The sequence below is a fragment of the Citrus sinensis genome, chromosome 6, assembly GCF_022201045.2.
Source record: "Citrus sinensis cultivar Valencia sweet orange chromosome 6, DVS_A1.0, whole genome shotgun sequence".
Taxonomy (NCBI): domain Eukaryota; kingdom Viridiplantae; phylum Streptophyta; class Magnoliopsida; order Sapindales; family Rutaceae; genus Citrus; species Citrus sinensis.
This window is the reverse complement of record NC_068561.1, coordinates 16,682,174-16,703,286: the sequence shown is the minus strand read 5'-3', so window position 1 is coordinate 16,703,286 and position 21,113 is coordinate 16,682,174. Positions and strand designations below refer to the sequence as shown.

At 32.9% G+C, this 21,113-nt stretch overlaps 1 protein-coding gene and 1 long non-coding RNA gene across 16 annotated transcripts; one reads left to right on the top strand and one right to left on the bottom strand.

Annotated features, from left to right (window-relative positions):
* Positions 1–1,703: 1,703 nt before the first annotated feature.
* LOC102606655 (uncharacterized) lies at positions 1,704–10,414 on the bottom strand. Of its 12 annotated transcripts, none has more exons than XR_008055734.1 (4): positions 10,248–10,414; positions 6,632–9,956; positions 4,399–4,447; positions 1,704–2,362 (listed from the first exon to the last, which is right to left on the bottom strand). It is a non-coding gene; the product is annotated as an uncharacterized LOC102606655 (long non-coding RNA). The 12 variants fall into 12 exon arrangements; XR_008055739.1 differs by having other exon boundaries at positions 1,704–2,323; XR_008055737.1 differs by having other exon boundaries at positions 1,704–2,236.
* Positions 10,415–11,342: 928 nt separating this feature from the next.
* Positions 11,343–20,504, top strand: LOC102630554 (protein N-terminal and lysine N-methyltransferase efm7). 4 transcript variants are annotated; one of them, XM_015531169.3, is made up of 8 exons: positions 11,343–11,510; positions 11,610–11,671; positions 11,920–12,053; positions 12,388–12,533; positions 12,919–12,990; positions 16,304–16,411; positions 16,510–16,695; positions 20,190–20,504. In XM_015531169.3, exons 1-7 carry the CDS (start codon positions 11,450–11,452, stop codon positions 16,659–16,661), a joined length of 735 nt encoding a protein of 244 aa, XP_015386655.1. In that variant the 5' UTR covers positions 11,343–11,449; the 3' UTR covers positions 16,662–16,695; positions 20,190–20,504. The 4 variants fall into 4 exon arrangements, with proteins under 4 accessions (XP_015386655.1, XP_006481031.1, XP_015386656.1 ...); XM_052443651.1 differs by lacking the exon at positions 20,190–20,504 and adding an exon at positions 11,775–11,826 and having other exon boundaries at positions 11,452–11,510; positions 16,510–16,932; XM_006480968.4 differs by lacking the exon at positions 20,190–20,504 and having other exon boundaries at positions 16,510–16,932.
* The last annotated feature ends 609 nt before the right edge of the window (positions 20,505–21,113 follow it).

The following is a 21,113-nucleotide window of genomic DNA, read 5'->3' as shown; positions in this document are numbered from 1 at the left end:
AAAAATAATAGTTTACTATATTTCCACCAATTTATAATTGATCATGCAACATATCAATTGTAGGGATGATATTGTCATTTAATTATCATTGTAAATTTAAGCAGTAATGATAAGTTTTTTCACACCAAGAACAAGACATAACTATAAATTCATATGACATTGATTTGAATCATTTTTTTTTTATTTAGGAGTTACTCACTAGGTTCAAAATTAGTATTTTGTAAGTCTAACTAACGGGTCAACTAACGAAAGTGATGCAAAGACAGTAAACTATTAATTATTTTTAAAATATAAATGTAGTGAAGTATTTATTATCTCTCAATAATTTGTATAGTGATTCATTATTACGCTTACTTGATGTAGTGAAAGGATGGTAACACAGGGAATAATTTTCAACTAGAGATTATATTAAAAGTACGAACAAACTAAAAGATAAAACAACATAGATAACAGAGACAAAATAACACTATATGGTGTTACTATGAATCCATATTGAATTTTTATTTAAACATCCACACTTAATAACTTATATATATTGAAATTATGTACTAAATAAAGGCTGTGTTTTCTCTATTTTATTTAAAAAAAGAAAATCGACTGCAATATATTCATTGTGAGAACATATAGAAGATTACTTGAGTAAGTTTTGTTATTTGACTGTGGATGATTTCCTTTTTTACCATGTAGTAGTTCCCTAGAATTTACTTGTCTAGATTCGAAGGGTATGATTTGATTATTTCGAATGAGGGACTTCTTGACATAAGCGAAAAAGGCTATGAATTGGTTGGGAAGACTATAAAAATTAAGGATACCGTTTTATGTTAAATCCGACTTTTAAATGCACTTCACGTGAGGGGTACCCGCCAATATTTCTTCATTTAAACGCCTTCTCTCTTGAATTTTCCGTTTTTTGGAACTTTCAAAAGAAGCTAAAATCTGAATTCAAACAACACGCAAAATAGACAGCGGCAACAATGCTTGCTAAAATGCGGTAGAAAATCCTCACAACAGAGAATAATTTACTTGATCCATTAAATCAACACCAATATACATTTTCCACGGTAAAAACAACACGCTATATAAATTTTAATATACCCGCAAGCGCACAAGTTTATTAAACTATAAATTAAGAATAACAAATTTTAATATACCCGCAAACGCACAAGTTTATTAAACTATAAATTAAGAATAACAAAATTAAATTCACAAGAACTGTCAATTTTTTAGAAAACTAAACTAAATTAAATCTAATATAAGTTAATTAAAATTTAAAACTCTACCCCAATTAAAAAATATATTTTTTAAAAAGATTAAAGATAAAATAAAACAAATAAAGTAGCACTAGAGACTGAGGCTACCCAAATTTCAAAATTCACCACAATCCAACTTAATAATAATTATCTAATTACCAATTAATTTCTAATTTTAAAATGACAACTTGAAACCATACATATCCACTCATGAATATAATAATTAAACTCAATTAAAATTTATTTTATTTTTTATTTTTTTACATATTGGTATGATGCCTAGGCATTCCATGTAAACATATCAAATAAGAATAAGTAAAAGTCTTCCTAAGTAGCCTGAGTAAAACAATATAATAAAAGATACAAAACAAAAATAATCATACACAAACTTTATTGATTTAAAGATAGGTTTAATCAAACATTAATCCCAACAATCAATAATACATGATAAAATTAATGAAAAATTTAATTATATTCAATTAAATATGTGAAATAAGAACAATTAACAACATCAAATCACACATATAAGGAATTACTTAAATTAAAAGTAGTTTCTTTCTTTAAACAGGGTGTCATCTTTGATGATAGCATAACAAATTTTACTGCACATAATTAAATTGAAAATAAAAGAATAGATAAAACCAGTCATTAAAATTAATCCAAACGGCTGGATTCTCTTGTTCTCAAACCGTGGCTGCTTCTCCGATTGCTGTCGGCAGCCCCCTCATCGAAAGCCAAGAGCTTGGCTGATATATATTACCTAGGCGACCTATTTGACACCCCTTTGGCCTCTTCCAAATCCATGATCAATAAGGAAACTAATGCCTTCCTATTGGCTTGCCGTCCACGTGCTCTTCTTTCAAATCCGTGATCAATAAGGAAACTAGTGCATTCCAATTGGCTTGCCCTCCACGTGCTCTTCTTTCAAATCCGTGATCAATAAGGAAACTAGTGCATTCCAATTGGCTTGCCTGCCACGTGCTCTTCTTGTAAATTGGACCAACAAACTTTGTTAGCCACAAGCCCGCCAATAATAAATCCAAATAATCTTCAATTTTTCTCCAATTTGAATCCTTTAAGCACAATTTATTTCTTAATATTCAATTTATTACCTAGTTTAATAAAAATAGATTAGTTAACTAAAAATATAAATAAAATAAACTAACAGATAAACGATAAATGAGAAATATATAATTAAATTATGCCCATCACTAGGAGTGGGCATTTTACCTGATCCGACCCGACCTGATAAATTTTAGGTTCGGGTCAGATCGGGTCGGGATTGAAACCTGATCGGATTGAAATTTACAAACTCAATCGGGTTGTGATCGGTTCGGGTCAAACCCAACCTGATCCGAATACCCGATCGGGTTTCAAAAAAAAAAAAATAACAATGATTTCTGGCATGTGTTTGTACTCCTTATTGAGCATATTTCCCTATTCATTCTCCAACAGCAATCGAATCACACCAATAACCAATCCAAAAAGTTGGCAGCCATTCTATCAAAATTCTTCTCAGAGATGTTTTAAACTTTAATAAAGAAAATAAAGTTGCCTTAGATGGCATTTTGCAAGTGCAAATGTACAATGATGTGGACTGAAGGCTGAAGCAATCCTCACCATTTTCTGTTTTTGTCTAATTTATTCATTCAAAAGAGTTCTTATCTTCTACGGTTCTACCCAACGCCAAGCAATTGATAATTCGAGTATTTGACAAATCGTTTAAGAACAGAACAATTTCTTTTTGGAGGAAAAGAAAAAAAAAAACAAAAAGGGAAGAGAGGATGAAAAAGAAACAAAGAAAGAAAGAAAAAATCCGATAAGAGCATGGACAAATTTGTCACGTTGCTGCACAACACACGCATAGAACAGAAGTCACAAGCTGCACAGCACACAGCCACACACACATACACTGCTGCACACACAGAAATCACAAGCTGCACAGCACACACAAACGCTGCAAGTGCACAGCACACACACACGCTGCACATAGTCACTCAACAATTCACTCGCAAACCTAACGCACACACACACACACACGCTGTCAGCCATAACTTCACAAATCACAACTCAACTATCAAACAACTAAACAAACACAAACAAGTAACAACTGAACAAGGCAGCCGCAACCCGCAAGTCTGCAACCAGCCACCACAAGACGCGATCTGTTGCTGCCATGTCAAACCCGTCCAGCCGTGAGCCGTGAGCCGTCCGCATCTCCGCGATCTGCTGCTGCCAACTCCCAAGTGAAGCCGCGATCTGCTGCCAAGTGAAATCCTGTCCGTCCAGCCGTGAGTCGTGGCCACCGATCTGCTGCTTGAAGGCCGAATCCTCTCCACCCGAACCCGATTTTGAAACTTTCCGGTTTCCACCATCCACTTTCAAGCTTCAATTTTTTTTAAGTTTCCTAAGTCGTTTCGTTTCATGGTACTATATATACACTATATAATTAATTAATTATTTATGCTAAATAGTTTATTATGTAATTCAGTAATTATTTATTATTTAATTATTGTAATTAACTAATTATTTATTTATAAATATTAGTAATAAAATTAAGGAAATTTTGTTAATTATTGAGCTCATCAGAAATTATTTTTTTTTCATATATAAAAAGGAATTGTTGATTGGTGAGTTTTGTTAATTGATAATTGTTAATAATTGTTAATAATTGAAATAATATTAATTGATAATTGTTAATAATAGTTAATAATTGATTTTTTTTTTATGAATAAATCCTAATTCTACCCTCCACGCCAATAGACAAATAATCCTATTATAGCATTTTAACTTTATTCATTTGATTTAATAACATTTTCTTTTCTTTTTTTCAGTTGAAAATTAGTAAAAATGACTACAATTAAGAAAAATGTCTTAAAACTTTTATAAAAACTACAATAATAGGAAAAAAAAGAGCTCAAAATTGTATTAACTGAATTTGACCCGAATTAACCTGATTTCAACCGACCCGATTTGACCCGAACTAACCTGAACCAATCCTACCCGTTTTAAATCCAATCCGAACCCGACCCGAACCCAATTTTGCCCACCCCTACCCATCACAACAGAAGACTATTTATTGAGAAAGAATTTAAGTAAAAGCCAAAACTCGCCCCTTCAGCTTGCTCTCGATATCGACTAGACTTACTTTAATAAAGCTCATGGTCATGGACCACGCCAACTTCACACCAACGCCACTACGAAACAAATTGGATAGAAGCACCACACAATCAACATTAGCTTTCTTTGGATACAAATTTCAGCACATTCACAAATCAAAATAATATATTTGTATCTATTACAATAGTTCTATTCTCACACTTCACTTCAGGTTATTATCAACAATTCCATCAATAAAAGATGCTGAGATCCCTGGGGCTCTTTGTATCACCCTTAAAGACCAAATAATACATGCAACATGAACTCTTCTAAATCAAGATTTTAAAACTAGTGAAAACCGGACCACAAGTCAGTATGTGAAAGCAGTAATAGTGTGTTTACTTGTACGTTTATGGAATATAAATCCCAAAAAGAAATGATGGTTACTTGTTAGTACATGAAAAAATGAATAAAACATGTAGAGCACACAAGCTTTTAGGGTCAAAAAATGAGGACTTGATGAGGATGAAAATCAAATTCTCATTCCTTCAACTCATTTTACCCAAACTAAATTTTTATAATCTTCAAATCACACACAATTGAGTTTTATCACTTTCACATTTTAATCCCTTTAGAAATTTTGTAATATTTACAAGTAAATCTTTCATTACTCATGGTGAATAATGATAATAATAATAAAATCATCATCATCATCATCATCATCGTTATTTATTAATGTTATTCTTATTATATTAATAATAGGTACTATTATTATTTTTATTAAGTGTCATTGTTATTGTAATCATTATTAACAACAATTAATATCAAAATAATAATCATAATTACAAATTATTATAATAAATAATAACAATAATTAACTTGCAATCATCCATTCTGGTTGCTCATTCTAATTCCAATAGTACACAATTTATTTTTATTTCAGTTCCTTATTTTGACTCCAGTCCATTTTAATTCTAATTTATCCCATTCCTATCACCAATTAGTAAATTCACTATTAACTTAAAATCAGCACAAGATTGAATGCTCTAAGGAAGAGTGGGCAAATCCAACCCAACGAATCCATCCAACCCCACCAAATTTTCATGGGTTCAATGAATTATCACGGATGAATTGAGATAATTTTTTTCGAATCCAATTAATATTTAGATTGGGTCAAAATAATAATGATAATAATTTAATACTCAATTGTAAAATCCTAAGTGACCAAACAAAATTTTTAACTCTTTTTATTGTTATTATATGCTCTTCTAAACTCTAATTCTAAAACTAAAGCCACTTTCATATAAACAAATTTATTATTTTATAAGTTTAATCTTGCAAATGAATTAGTTTCAATTTCTCTCTTCTCTCTCTCTTTTTTTTTTTTTTTTTTCTTTCAAGGTAAACACAACAATAAATAATATCACGTATCACTTCCACTTTGCAACTAGACATATCAATCCTGAATTTTGGAATTCCAGGTACAAATACGTGAAACCGGGAATTAAGTCTAAAACACATTATCGAGCTTCTCTTTATTTTGAAAGGTCAATTTTCCATCTGTCTTTTTCAAAAAACTAGACATTAAATAAAATTCATGTTGCAATAAATTTTATTTAATTTCAATAAATTTCACTTCAAATTTCATTCTTTTTTGTATAATTTTTAATTTTAATTTCACTTTTAACTTTATATAATTTTTAATTTTAATTTCATTTTTAACTCAATCAACTCAACCTGATGATTTAAGAGTAGAGTTAGAATTAATTTAAGCATGTTTTATTAATCAAATTAGTTAATTTTATTTAACTTATTCAACAATAAGTTGAGTAAAATTTTCCCAAATCCTATCGAACACAACCCACGCCCACCCCTATATACCTCTGACCACTTTGAGCTAATATATCTTTCTCATATCCCATTGGCCCCAACTCATACTAGTAAACTGCAACTCCAAAATAAGCTTACAATTTTAAAATCTCCGTTCAGTTGTTATTATGGTGCAACTTAAGAAAAAAAATTACAACAAAAAAATAGAGTTAATAATATATACCTAAAAAAATTATAACAAAAAATAAAAATTAATAATATACAATAAATATACCTTTTAAACAATAATTTGACAAAAATAATAAATATACTACAAATTTTTCATCATACTAATAGTATATCAAATCAACTTTTCAAACAACAACTAATATATGATAAATACTTTAATTTTTAAGATATGACTGCCCAACAATACTAAACAAAACCACAATTTAAATAATAACTTCAATTACCTCAGTATCTTTCCATTGTATCGTTGTAAGACGTCTTTACAAAATATCCACTCCGACATAAAAGTTTAAAAAACATATTACCAAGTAAACTTATCCCTCCTAATTCTTTTATGAATCCGAAAGTTGCCTCCCCAACTGATACACAAAAGATGATAAAACCGGTCTGAAGACCCAAACTAAACACATGGGGAAGGAAAGAACACATCATATTTTGTGTTCCCATTGGGCGAGGAGATGGAGACAGGGTGCATTGGCTTATTACTCCTTACATTACGTTCTTGATTTATTTTTTGTGCATTTACAAACACAAATGATAACCTAATAATAAAGTAAAATGAATTTGGTGGTCTAATTTGAAAGAAGTTCCTTTAAAAATATCAAAAGTCATTTGAGGCTGCCAAACAGGTTTTTCATTTTCCATGAACACAAAATGAAAACGGAATATGAAATGACACAAAACGCGCTGGGAGTTCAATGAAAATTAAACGTACACAATTTGTTCAATTCTATCTAAACGAAAATAAAAAACGACCATTTTCAATAGGGCCCACCATAAAATCACCAGTTATCAAATGCTCATTCACAATTTTTTCAATTCCATCTAAAAGAAAATAGAAAACAACCCTTCTCATTAGAGTCATCAAATGCTCATTTACAGTTATCAAATCCTCTTTCAAATTTAAAAATATAAGAAAATAGAAAACAACCATAGGATCAAAAAGGCATCAGGATTTAACCATAAGATTAAAAAGGCAGCAGGAATACTAAATGAAAATTTGGAAAACTTCATTAACGTCAGTACCTCCATCATGGCATAAGAGAGCAACAGCAAAAAAATAAAAAAAATGGCCTAAGGGAACAACCATGCATTTCTTCACTTGTACAGCAGCCCGAACCATGCGTACACCAAAATCACAAAAAATTGTACAATACTATATATTTTCACCACATGGATACAAAAAGTACAAAATCATAGAAAGGATAACAATCATCACTTGTCCACCTTTCAACCTACCAATTGTCAACAGTGAGAAGAATATTACAAGAGCTAAGCTACCCCACTCGGATACAAATTACAAGTCCTCTCATCTCAGGTTCTCCATGAACCTAGAGCTTGGAAATCCAAATTACAGCGTGTTTCAAAATGCTTCATGAAGAATCATAAGCGCAATGACTCTTGCTATTAGACAGACTTAGTGTTTTTTGATTTTTTTTTTGTGTTGGGGGGGGGGGAAGGGGGGCCCTCAATGGGTATTAGAATGCTTATTCTCAAGTGATCCTTGCAAATTTAAAAGAAAAAAAAGGTTTCTAATCTCTAGAATAATTTTACAAAGATTTTTTAAAAAATAAAAGGACATTTAAATTAACAATTTACAATCAGAGATGTAAAGTTTTAAAATTTTGGAATAATAAATAATAACAAAAGATGAATACTAAAATAAATTAATATTAAACTATTTATTCAAGTATTGACAAGTGCATTATAATTATAAAACCAAGCACCTATTATACAATTAAAAGCACATTATGACGCCTTTCTAATAATACATTAACAACCTCAAAGCAAATTATTAGAAGCATTTCCAAACCAAACCAAAACTAATCTACCATTGGTCAAAGAACAGCAGCTGTTTTGCATCAAGGTTCTACTCTAAGATGACCTAAAAGACCCAAGCATCAACCTAAGGCCTGCATACTGTATGCAGCAGCCCACCTACCTTTCAAACATTAATCCAGGACATCCCACTAGCATAACACATCTTCCATCATCATCAGATATGCTTATGCCTATTGCATTCATAGATTGTGTACCCAATGCAAAAAATTAATTCTCAACTCAAATCATACTGAATTAATATAATAAAATAATTGCCGAAAAAGAGTGCTGAGAATCACCTCTCCAAATTCCCGACAATTGAAAAGTGACATACGAGTGGCTCCGCATGAAATCAGCCGACCGATAGAACATTCAAAGCTCTCCCACAGCAAATACAATGAGATTATAAATCTTGGCTCAAATGTTATTGCTTAGCCCATTTCAGTCGCCTATGCTAAATAAGGCATGAAGGCACACCATTGCTTATTCAAGCCTCTTACATCACAAGATATTCATGATCCAATATCAGAGGTAATTCCCTGAGAGCAAGATGCCCTTCAACCACCAAACCAAACCAAGCACTTCAAACATTAATGGTGGCCGCACACTTCACACAATCCATTTTGGAATACTTTGATAATAATTTCAGAAATATGATCTGCAATTCATTCATTTTGGAATTTGTTCATAAGAGAGATTTGGACAATAAGCAGTGGCAATAGTTCCTCAGCTTGATATAGAACATTTGTACTCCAATGAACCTAGCAAAGGGAACAAACTGTAATTTACTTGACGGCAAATGCAAAGAACCAAGTTCCCGGCAATCGTACCAACTCCACATACCCCTGTGCCTGCTCACAATCAGTCTTCTCTTTATTCCTGATGGTTGGACTGAGATGAACCATCTTACCTTCCTAAATGAACCATTATCTCAGTAATTCATCATTGCTACTGGCAAGTTACCAAATTAGGGTAAGGCAAAAAATAAACATAAAAAGGAAACCTATCTCTAAAGGCAAATTTTAAAGCCAACAATAGAATACTTGCTTATCTCTAGAGGCAAATTTTAAAGCCAAAAAAATGATAGTTCAAATAGGATACATCAACGTTGGAATGTTAAAATTGAACTGACTGCATGGATAGGTCTTGTATATTAATTAAAGCGCAGTATTTTGCAAATATGTTCTGTTTTAAAAGTCAGCAGGGCATGATACCAAACCTTTCGCGAACTGCAAGTGGATTGGTTTATAGGCACGGTGATTTTGAGCTGAGGCTGATTTAGAATGCAAATCCGATGGATCGATAGTGTCAACTCTAGCAAAAGGCAACAGAAACGGAGAATGATACCCACACACACAAGCACAACACTCAGGAGAGGAGAACCCGGGCAACTCCCGTGCGATCTCCCCTCAGGACCACAAAATAAATATTTTTTATTAAGATTTTGGTGACCTGCCATGCAAGCGCACCTGCCATGGCAAAGGCCGGATGACAAAGAATAATCAGGTCTCAGCCATCTTAATTTCAGGCTTCTCTGTCCTGACGCATCTCTTACATCCATTATAAAAACCCTCCACAATCCCGCAATTCACTCCCAATTATGCGGCACAAGCCTACCCGCATGATCAATTAGCGGCTCAAAATTATTTATCACACATTCAGGCTTTACACCTTAAAGATGAACAATGAGCTTAGCCTTCACATCAAATCCCAGAACGGTGAACAAACCTGAAGGCAAAACAAATTACGTAAGAATATAAAGATCTATGAGAATTAATAAAAAATCTAAACTTCTTGATCAACATCGATAATTTCAAACCAGGATAACATACACCAAAATTGAGTTCCAATAAAAAATTTCCCAACAATATTGTGCAAATACCAAACAATTATCAGCATCCACTAGATTTAAACTTATAATTATGGGAAAAAGAAATGATCGAAATCATCATCAATAGAAAGACCTAATTCATGAGATCGAAGGAAAATTAACGCCGTTGGTTCAAGATATAAAATTACCGTTCGGTGCCATCAAAACTTGTAAAATATATCGGCCAACCTCCTGTCCGCCTCCGGTCCAGGTATTCCGAAGGGCACACGAATCTGAAAATTAAAAAAAAAAAGAGAACATAATAAAGATGAAGAGCGCGAGGAGTTTATATAGTGGCATTGGCAAGTCGGTTAGTAAGATGGACGCTTAGGATTCACGGTTACTAAATCAATCGACAGCTAATATACAGCCACGTGGTTGACTTTTTATCCTTTTATATTGCAATCACCTAATTAGTCGGTGGCATAAATAATTGGTGGAGGTATATCCGCTGGAGTGTTTGCTTTGCGTCCGTCCTACGCCCGCACGCAAAAAGATGATGCTGACCTTGTCAAACTGAAACACGCGTACGCGGATCTAACAAATGGGCTTGCTTGTAGGATCAAAATGGGCCCAAGTGACTGGGCTTGGAGCCCGAATGTTTGAGAGAAATCGGAAAATTCTTCATTCAATTTTTGGGTAATTTTTAAAAACCTCCCCTAAAGTTTGAGTTTGTTGTAAGTAGATGGCAAGAATTTATTTATTTATAAAAAATTTCTTACCGTCAGTTAACTTTAACATTGACCGTTAGTTAACTGTGCAAAGATAATATTATCCTTAACAACAGTTTGTAAATAGAAATAATTAAAAAAAAATTAAAATTATTGACACAAAAAATACAAACTCTATTTTTTGACAATTTTATCTTTGTCAATTCTAAAGATTTATAATATCATAGGTAAAGATTATAACTATTTCATTTTCAAGTTTTTAATTTTATCTTTTTTGTATGAATTTTAAGAAAATATCAATAATTTAAAGAAAATTTTTAAAATTTAAAATTTTATTTTTTTTAGAAACTTTAAGAAAATATTAATAATTTAAAAAGAATAAAATAGTCAATAATTTTAATTTTTTTAATTATTTCCATCTATAAATTATTATTAAAGATAATATTATCTTTATACAGTCAACTAATAATTAATGTTAAAATTAACTGACGGTAAAAAATTTTTTATAAATAAATAAATTATCGCCATCTACTTACAATAAGTCCAAACAGAAGTTTTTAAAAATTACCCTTCAATTTTTCAGTACTCTCTTGTTACTTCAAAAACCTCGCAACTGTGTGCGCGCTGCGTGCGCTTGGGTTTTTCAGCAATTAGCAGCCGAGAAGAGAAGAGAAGAAAAGATGGACGTAGCTCTGTTCTCCCCGTCTTCTCTTTTTGCGGAACAGGATGACGTCACTGTTGGTACTCATTTTCTCTTTTATATTTCATCTATTTCATTTTACTTTGCTTGTAGAAAGATGAATATTGTTTTTGTTTTTTGTTTTTTTTTTCAATTTTCAGATGAAGAAACAATGGAGACTTGTAATGGCTACGTCGAGAGGCCGCACCAGTTTCCTGAAATGGTAGTATACTTGAAGCAAGTTTAACAGGCTTTTGCTTTGCCAAATAAAGTTTAATAATTGAATTGTCATTATTTATTTATTTATTTTGAAATTCAACATCAAGCATTGATCACATTTAAGGGACTGTCAGTGGAACTGCTGCATTGCATAAGATGGTGAGAAGGGTTTAGAATCTGATTCTGGCTTTTTAAGGTTCACTCGAGTTTCATTTTGTCGCAGCTTTTAATGAGATTTTGGTTCTTTTACAGGAATTGGTCATCCGGGAGTTTGCTTTCCACCAACTAAATGCTAATTTTCTTTGGCCAGGAACATTTTCATTTGCAGAATGGTTAATGCGTCACCGTGAATGGATAGAAAGACGCCGTTGCATTGAACTGGGCAGGTAATGCTATGGTGATTTTTTAGCATTATTATCTACTGGCATTTTATAGTGTGTTTTGTTTATTTATGTTTTATTTTTTTAATTTAAAAAGGAAAAAAATGCCATAGGGTTCAGGATAGATGCAAGCATCAATTTGTACCTTCATTTTCGTGGAAAACATTGCTAGTTTTTGTTTAAGCTTTCTATATTTTCATCATTTATTTGGTATTGCATCCAGTGGAACTGCTTGAATTTTATAATCTGTCATTTCTAGTAGATCTACTCCACTAGTCTTTTTGATATTGAAGTTTTAGCATTTGTCTTGCTGACATTCGTCTTAAACTCAATTTGGCAGTGGCACTGGAGCTTTGGCTATATTTCTCAGAAAAGCAATGAATCTTGATATCACAACGTCTGACTATAATGATCAGGAAATTGAGGATAACATAGCTTATAACTGCACAGCAAATGGAATTACACCTGCTCTTCCTCATATAAAGCGTGAGTCTCCTTTTCACCTCCATAATCATCAGTTTCTTTGAGTGTCAAGCAGTGAAGAGAATGTGATCAACCCAATAATTCCATTAGACTTCTTTGATCATGTTAGTCATAAAGCTGCTGCCTATTTCTTTTATGAATGACTGAAAATTTGAGATACATTTAAGGAATAAGACAAGTTCTTGTCATTTTCTTTTCTGGACAATCTAATGAGGGTAATTTAGGGATGGCTTCTTACTTCATGCACATTGTGTGGGAATGGCACATTCCATTTTCACGCTTGTTTCTTGCTATTATAACAAAAAATATGTATTTTTTTTCGATTTCTTATTGTTTATTGAATTTTGTGGGTTCGGTATATTGAAGTAGAGCATGCTTGTATTATCAGATTCATGGGGAGATGCTTTTCCAATTCCAAACCCAGATTGGGACCTCATTTTAGCAAGTGACATCTTACTGTGTAAGTTTCTCACCAGGTTTTATTCAATTGATTGGGTGTGTTTATTTGTTTGTTGTTGTCCTTGTATTTTGTGTTTGTTTTTTTCCTTTTATTTCTACTAAGTAATTGTACACCACGAAACCAGGAATTGATAACCCATGAAAACTAAGGAAAGCTCTCTTATCACTCGAGGGTAATATTTCTAGGCCCATGAACTATGGAATTTTAAGCGTTGCCTCTAGGGCAAAAGCCCAGAACATCAAGATAGTTAAGTTTCTTGTTCTGTGCAATTTGCATTTTCTAGTGAAAAAGTTATCACTCTCAGCTGGGGTCGGAAGGTGACAGTTTAGTTGTGTGTGTGTTGATGATGTTGACCTTCCTTTTAGAGTGGTAATTCACTGTTGGTAGTATTCATCAGACTACTAGTTCTGGAAGCTGTCTTACTTAATAAGATGGTTGTGATGTTGGAGATATTATTCAGAAACTTTATGCTTAGATGTACTAACTCGACCAAGCTCTTTTCTTGTAAATTGGAAAAACAAATTAGTGCCCATAGTTTAGATGTAACAGCCCATGACACTATATTGTCCACTTTGGGCTTCACGCACGCGTGCGCCCTTCACCTCACGATTAATCAAGAATTCCTCAAACATATAATATCCACAAAAATCGTATACTAATAGAAAGGATTAAAACCCCCAAATTTTAACTCACATACAAACCTTAATGAATATTGAGAGGGTAGTGTCACGTGTTTTCTTAATTAACATGAAATATAACTCAAATAGTGATTAAAACAATGAGTTTTTACTCAAATGTAGCTTAAAGTTATATTATTCTCTCTTCAATATCTCTCTACATAGGGTCCTACTTCGATGGACATTTCTTAAATAATTTTGAGTAGAGCCACTTATAGCCATATGAAGATATTTGAATCTCAAAGACAATTGTGGAAGATTATTGGAATAAAAACTAAGACAAATTACGTACTTTCTCTTTTGTTCTCTCTAATGATTGACCGTGTGGAGAAGAGAAGCTTAGCCTAGTTTATCTTCAATTCTTTTTTATATCTTGTGTTAACTAAAAGGGTTTTTGGAAATGGCTTACATGGTCTTAAATTAAAACAACTAAAACTAGGCTCAATGACATCCTAGCCAAAAATTAAGCTAAGTCTAATAATTAATACAATACTAATACTAATAGTTATTATTAAATTGTGACATTTCACATTGTTCGCGGAGGATGTGAGTGATGAATTAACAAAAGATGACCATCATTAGACTTGCAATAGGCTTGGGTGGGGCTTAGGCCTATACTAAGAACAAAAGCATAAAGCCTGAAACAAACAATATCTTGTTAGTGGGTTAGGTTGTTACAAATAGTATTGGAGGGTCTCCCAATCGGAAGCGTGTGGATGGTCATTGTCAGTTAAGACGCTGGGCTCAAGGGTGGTAGATTTGTTACATCCCATATCACTTGGAAAGGCATGAGTGCTGGACTTATAAAGGATCACCACCGTAAGACTGGCAAGAGACATTTTGGGTAGGCTTAAGCCCAGATCAAGAATAAACTGTGAGGGTAAAGGATACGTGTATGAATGACAAAGTGGACAATATCTTGTTAGTGGGTTAGATCGTTACAAAACAAAAGAGGTTTCACATGACTTGTCGATAAAAGATCTGTCTTGACTTTTATCTTTGAGGTCTAATATTATTTCAAAATTATTTTTGAACTTCAAATATCTCTGTTTTGATGATTGCTAAGAGTGGTTTTGCTCAAAATCATCCAAGAAGTGTCAAATGGAATGCCATTAAAGAGTTTTGGTGTTGAGAGAGATGAAAGAGATAAGAGTTGGATTTGGGCTGCACACACGTGTCCTTCACCTTCATGGTTTTATTTTATATTGGCCTAAGTCTCTTGCTAGTTTAAGAATGGTCATCCCTTATTAGCAGATCACTTATATCCTTCTTGAGCGATGTGGATATTATTTTTTAACTACAATATTAGTATGTTAGTATTGTATTAGTACTTGGACTATGATTTTGGACAAGGATATTCTTAGGCCTAGTTAATTGTTTTAAGTCAAGTCCATATGAGTTATTTTTAAAATTCTTTATTAACCCTGAATAAAAATAGACATTGAAGACAAATGAGACTTAACTTCTCTTGTGTACATAGTCAACCATCAGAAAGAATAAAAGAGTATGCATAGTTTATCTTGACTTTTATTATTGAGATATAATAATCTTTTAAAATTGTCTTTGAACTTCAAATATCTCTATCTTGATGATAATTGAGAGTGAGTTTACTCAATATCATCTAAGAAATTTTTATCGAAGTGCCATTAGGGTATATATAAAGAGAGGAAGAAGAGAGAAGAGTAGAATTTCAATCTCCATTGAGTAAATTTTTTTTGCTTTAATCTATATTTGAGTTGGATTTCCTATTAATTGAGAAAATATGGAACTTTAATGCTTTCCTGTGTTCATTAGGGTTATATGTTAGTTAAAATTTGCATGTGTAATGCCAAAACAGATAATATCTTGTTAGTGTTTTAAGCATGCATCCTTGATCATCACAATTTTGTTCTTATTATGGGCCCAAGTCCACCCGAAAGGCTTCTTGCTAGTCTAAGGGTGGTCGTCTCTTATAGGCTTATCACTCGCATCTTTTTCAAATTTGGGGGTTTTGATCCTGTATGTTATTGTATAGTCTTTATGGATATTATATGTTAAAGAGTTCTTGATTAAGTGAAAATAATATTAGTGGGCTTCATACATGCATTCTTCATCCTAATGGTTTTGTTCTTGGCATGAGCTCAAACCCACTCAAAAGGCCTCTTGCTACTCTAATAGTGGTTGTCCGTTGTAAACTTATCACTCGCGTCCTTCTCAAGGAATGTGGGATGTCACATTCTATCCACATGGGTCAGTGTCTCCACTAGCCGTGACCATTGGCACAAAGTGGCTCTAATACCATTTATAACGACCCGACCTACTAACAAGAAGCCTTTGGGAAGGCTTGAATCCATACCATGAACAAAACTGTAAAGGTGAAGATGAGTGTGTGAAGTTCAAAACAGACAATATCTTGTCGGTGGTGTTGGTCATTATATTAGATGGACATTGTAGATGGTCCAAATTAATGTAATGTTGTAGTTCAATTATTATCTTCTGGTAAAATTTGTATGTCGTGTACACTGCTCGCTATGTGCAATATGATTTTCTTTCAATAATGAACTGTGCCTATTGGATTCAATGTTTTTTTTCAATTTTTCAATTTGATTCTTCTTTTCATGAGGAATAATCCAATTTTATATGTTGGTTGCTTGTAGATGTAAAACAATATTCAAACCTGATCAAATCTCTTTCTGTTCTCCTCAAATCTTACAAGCCAAAAGATAGCCAAGTAGGCCATCTCACTAAGAATGAGCAGGGCGAAGGTATTGTAATAATTTTTTTTTTTTTGGCTTTTCTTGTAGATCAACAAAAAGTAAAAATTGATTGATCAATATGCCACTGTGATACCACTTGCTTGAAGGAACTGAGGGGCTGCCCTGGCCTGCATTTTTAATGAGTTGGAGACGGAGAATTGGAAAAGAGGATGAGACAATATTCTTCACTAGTTGTGAGAATGCTGGTCTTGAAGTAAAGCATCTCGGTTCCCGTGTGTATTGCATCAAGCTTAGATAAACAACCAGGCGAGAATGGATAGAGTTGGCAATAAGTAAGTATTATGTTTGAATGTTGCTTGTTATTTCAAAAGCAGTCTGATGCAACATTAGTTAGAACAAGCTCCTATAGAATTTTGCAAGATAACATTTGTTTTTGGTTGCAAGATAATACTTCTTTTTAGAAAACAAAATAAGCACTCGACTAATAGCTTTTTTAAGCTTAGACTGTAACTAAAGCTACCAATGATTTTTTCCCCTGATAATTACGTTATTAGAAAATTTTAAAGTAATAGTTAATGCAGTCAAGATGATGATGTCGAAAAATGACTCTAATAGCTGAATTTGTTTTATGGGGATAATAGCACGAATCTAAGCTCAAACGTCAATCTGACCACAACTTTCTACGCCTGCCAATCACAAAACACGATTAGGACACGTCGGTGAGGATTTCGGTGTAGATCCTTCGATGCTTAAGTCAGGTGTTTTGTATATAAGAAATAAAAATGAAAAGGAAGAATTGGATATAAGTTAAAATCCAAGAATTTTCTAGTGGGGTCTCGTAGATCTTTTATAAAGTAAAAAAGGTTATATTATTGATAATTTGCAGAGTTTTAGTTAATTTTGTTGACTCATTCATTTGATGCTCTCTTTAGTTTAAATAGACCCTTAGTTATAGGTGATTACCATGATTATCTATCAGTTGCGAGCGGCTGAGAAGGTAATGGCATACAACTCCTTTAAAAAATACGCCATGTCTATTAAACAGATTCTCAGGTTCAACTACTTTAGGTTGTACTTGTAAACAGGGTTGTCCACATAGGTTTCAGGTTGTACCCATAAATCAGGTCACTAACATAGGCTTCAAGTTGTATTTATAGGCCATATTGCCAATATAAGTTTTAGGTCGTATGTATTGATCAGGTCACTCATATAGATTTCAAGTCGTACATCACTAAAATCCAACTTGAACATCAGTTCCTTAGTTTTTAATATCGGGAAGTTATTATCGATGTTGAAAATTAATTGTCGAAAATAGAAATAAATTTTTTTCGCAAACCCAACACTAATCCCCTAGTTTTCAATATCCAAAAGATATGATCGGTGTTGGAAACTTAAACAATGAATAATAATAATATATAATGTAGAACTGGACTAAGATAACAATAGTAAAGCAATAATAAAAAGCAATAACCATGCAAGGCTAGCATTGTATTATAAAGTTAACTTTTAGGTTAATTAAAATAATAATTAAAATGTAAAGCATTCATAAACTAATGAAAATTGGAGGCAACATGCATATTACTTGTGCTTTAATCTAGATAAAATAAAATAAAGTGAATTTGAAATTAGCATCACATATATCACGTGTACTTTGGCTTAAATAACATAAAACAAAATGAATTTAAAATTGGCATAATTACCCTACTTGGCTGTATTTCTCTAAACAAATGGGCCATGTTTCACACTATCCTCTTTGTCGGTTTTCAATGGTCATGATTTTACTCGTTTTATTTGTTGTCTTTTTTTATGGTGTATGCTCGTCTCTTTCATTTTCTCTTCTTTTTTCTTTTCATTTTAAATTCGTGTCGACGGGTTTTCCTTCATCATCATAAACATTACACCGCTAGTTTGCTAGATCATCTTTTTTAACAAGAGGTGGCTTGAACTTGGACTCTTGATGAGCTTTCTCTGCACTTTTTGTGTATTATTATTGAAATCGCCTGTGATAATAGATTAGGAAAGCCAATCTACAATTATTTTTTATTATTATTGAGCTTTTCTTTTTATGTCAGACTCGAATTTTCTTTTATGCCAGACTCATCATCATTACTATTTTTTTTTTATTTTTTTAGTGTAGGAAAGTTAAGATTTTAAATGTGTTGATTATGTAGTGTGGAAAAGTCACTTGTTTTCTATCCTATTTTTACGGAAAAAGATAGGGATAGAATTTCAATTTTTAGATAGAGTTTATTTCCTAGTTTCTTGGTCTGCAGTTAGTTGTTTACTTTTCTACTCTTGCACGTTATGTAGTTTAGAATCTATATATGTATTATGTATTCCTATTGTAAAAGATAAGAAAATGAGATGCATATTTCTTCAATAATTTTCTCATGGTATCAGAGCCGCTCTTTGATTCTTAGGTTTAGTTTTCAATTCTATTTGAATACCAATGTCAAAGTATAGCAAGCAAGAAACTTCTGAGTTATCTTCAGTGCAGTTGCAACATCTACAACCATCAAGTTATGTTTATAATGATAGTCCATCACTTTATATCACAACCCATAAATTGAATGGTCAAAATTTTCTTCAATGGTCCCAATATGTGAAGATGTTAATCAGAGGTAAAAGGAAGATTGGTTACCTTACTGGTTCAATTAAAGAACCAACTGAAGAAGACCCAAAGTTTCAAACTTGGGATGCTGACAACTCAATGATCATGTCATGGTTAGTGAATTCAATGGAACCATAAATAGGTCAAACTTACTTGTTTCTGCCAACAAAAGATTTGTGGGATGCTGTCACCAAAACCTATTCTGATTTGGGAAATTCTGCTCAGATTTCTGATTTGAAAATCGAAATTCGAGAAACTAAACAAGGTAGTCAAGGAGTGACTAAATACTACAATATTTTGAAGGGCTTATGGCAAGAGTTAGATTAGTACTATGATGGCGAGTGGGAATGTGCTGCTAATAGTGCTGAATACAAGAAGATGTTAGAAAAAGAGCGTGTATTTGAATTTTTAATAGGTTTGAGTTCAGACCTTGATGAAGTCCGTGGGCGAGTACTTAGCAAGGAACCTCTTCCTTCTATCAGGGAAGTGTTTTCTTATGTAAAAAGAGAGGTGAGTAGAAAGAATATGATGATTGGAGGTTCTTCAGTAGAGAACTCGACATGTTACACCAGAAGCTCCACTGGTTGGTGGAACAAAAAACCTAAAGAAGAGTGATGAGAAAGACAGAGTTTGGTGTGATTATTGCCACAAGCCAAGACATACCAGAGATGCATGTTGGAAGCTTAATGGAAAACCTCTAAATCTGAAAAACAATAAATTCTTGGGTAAACATAGTCATGGTTTCCAAGTTATTGGGAGAATCAGCCGACAACCAACATTGAAGAATCTGAATCTCAACTCTTAACTAAAGAGCAGTTAGAGCAACTGTACAGGTTTCTAAATCAGTCACAATCTCTCCCAAATCCTTCATCCTCTAGTTCTTTAGCCCAGAAAGGTAATAATTTCGTTGCTTTAGGAGTTGTTTATGAGAAACAAGATCCATGGATCATCGATTCAGGAGCAACCGATCATATGACCAGCCATTCTAAATTATTTTCTTCATATATTCCATGTTTTGGTAGTAAAAAAATTAAAATTGCTGAGGGTTCACTATCTTCTGTAGCAGGAAAAAGATCTATTCATATCTCCACAAATTTGGTGTTAACATCTATTCTTCATGTTCCTAATTTGTCATGTAATCTTTTATCTGTTAGTAAAATTACCAAGGATCTTTATTGCATTGCTAAATTCTCTCATTCTTATTGTGAATTTCAGGACTTGTGTTCGGGGAAGAAGATTGACAGTGCTAGAGAGGTAGATGGTTTGTACTACTTCGAGGAGGATGTTAGTTTGTGTGGAGAAGCTCAGGCAGCATATAAGGAACTAACTTTCTATATTGAAGATGAAATAATGTTTTGGCATCTCCGATTAGGTCATCATAGTTTTTCTTATTTACAACATTTGTTTCCTTTATCGTTCAAGAATAAAAATCCTTCTTTGTTTCAGTGTGAAATTTGTGTATTGTCCAAACATCATCGTGCATCTTTTCCTTCATAGCCGTATAGAAAATCTGCACCTTTTTCTCTCATACATAGTGATATTTGAGACCTTCTCATGTTACAAACATTTCGGGGGCTAAATGGTTCATAACTTTTATTAATGACCATGCTCGTGTTTGTTGGGTGTACTTGCTTAAAGAAAAATCAGAAATTGCAACAATTTTTAAAACCTTTCATACCATGATTCAAACACAATTTCAAGCAAAAATCCAAGTCTTTAGAACTGATAATGGGAGAGAATATTTTTCTACTGCCCTTGGTCATTATTTAATGGAAAATGGCATTGTGCACCAATCCTTTTATGTAGATACTCCTCAACAAAATGGTATTGCTGAACAGAAAAATCGATACCTATTAGAAGTTGCACGCTCTCTTATGTCACAAATAGGGTGCCAAAATAGTTTTGGGGTGAAGCCATTCTCACAGCATCATACTTGATAAATCGTATGCCTACTCGAATCTTTAATTTTCAGTCTCCATTAAGTGTTTTCACAAAATTCTATCCTACCGTTAAGGTTTTCACATCTTTACCACCGAAGATTTTTGGGTGCATTGCTTTTGTTCACGTTCATAAATAGAACAAAAGCAAACTTGATCCTAGGGCTTTAAAGAGGAATGGGCGACTGACTCACTCGCTCAT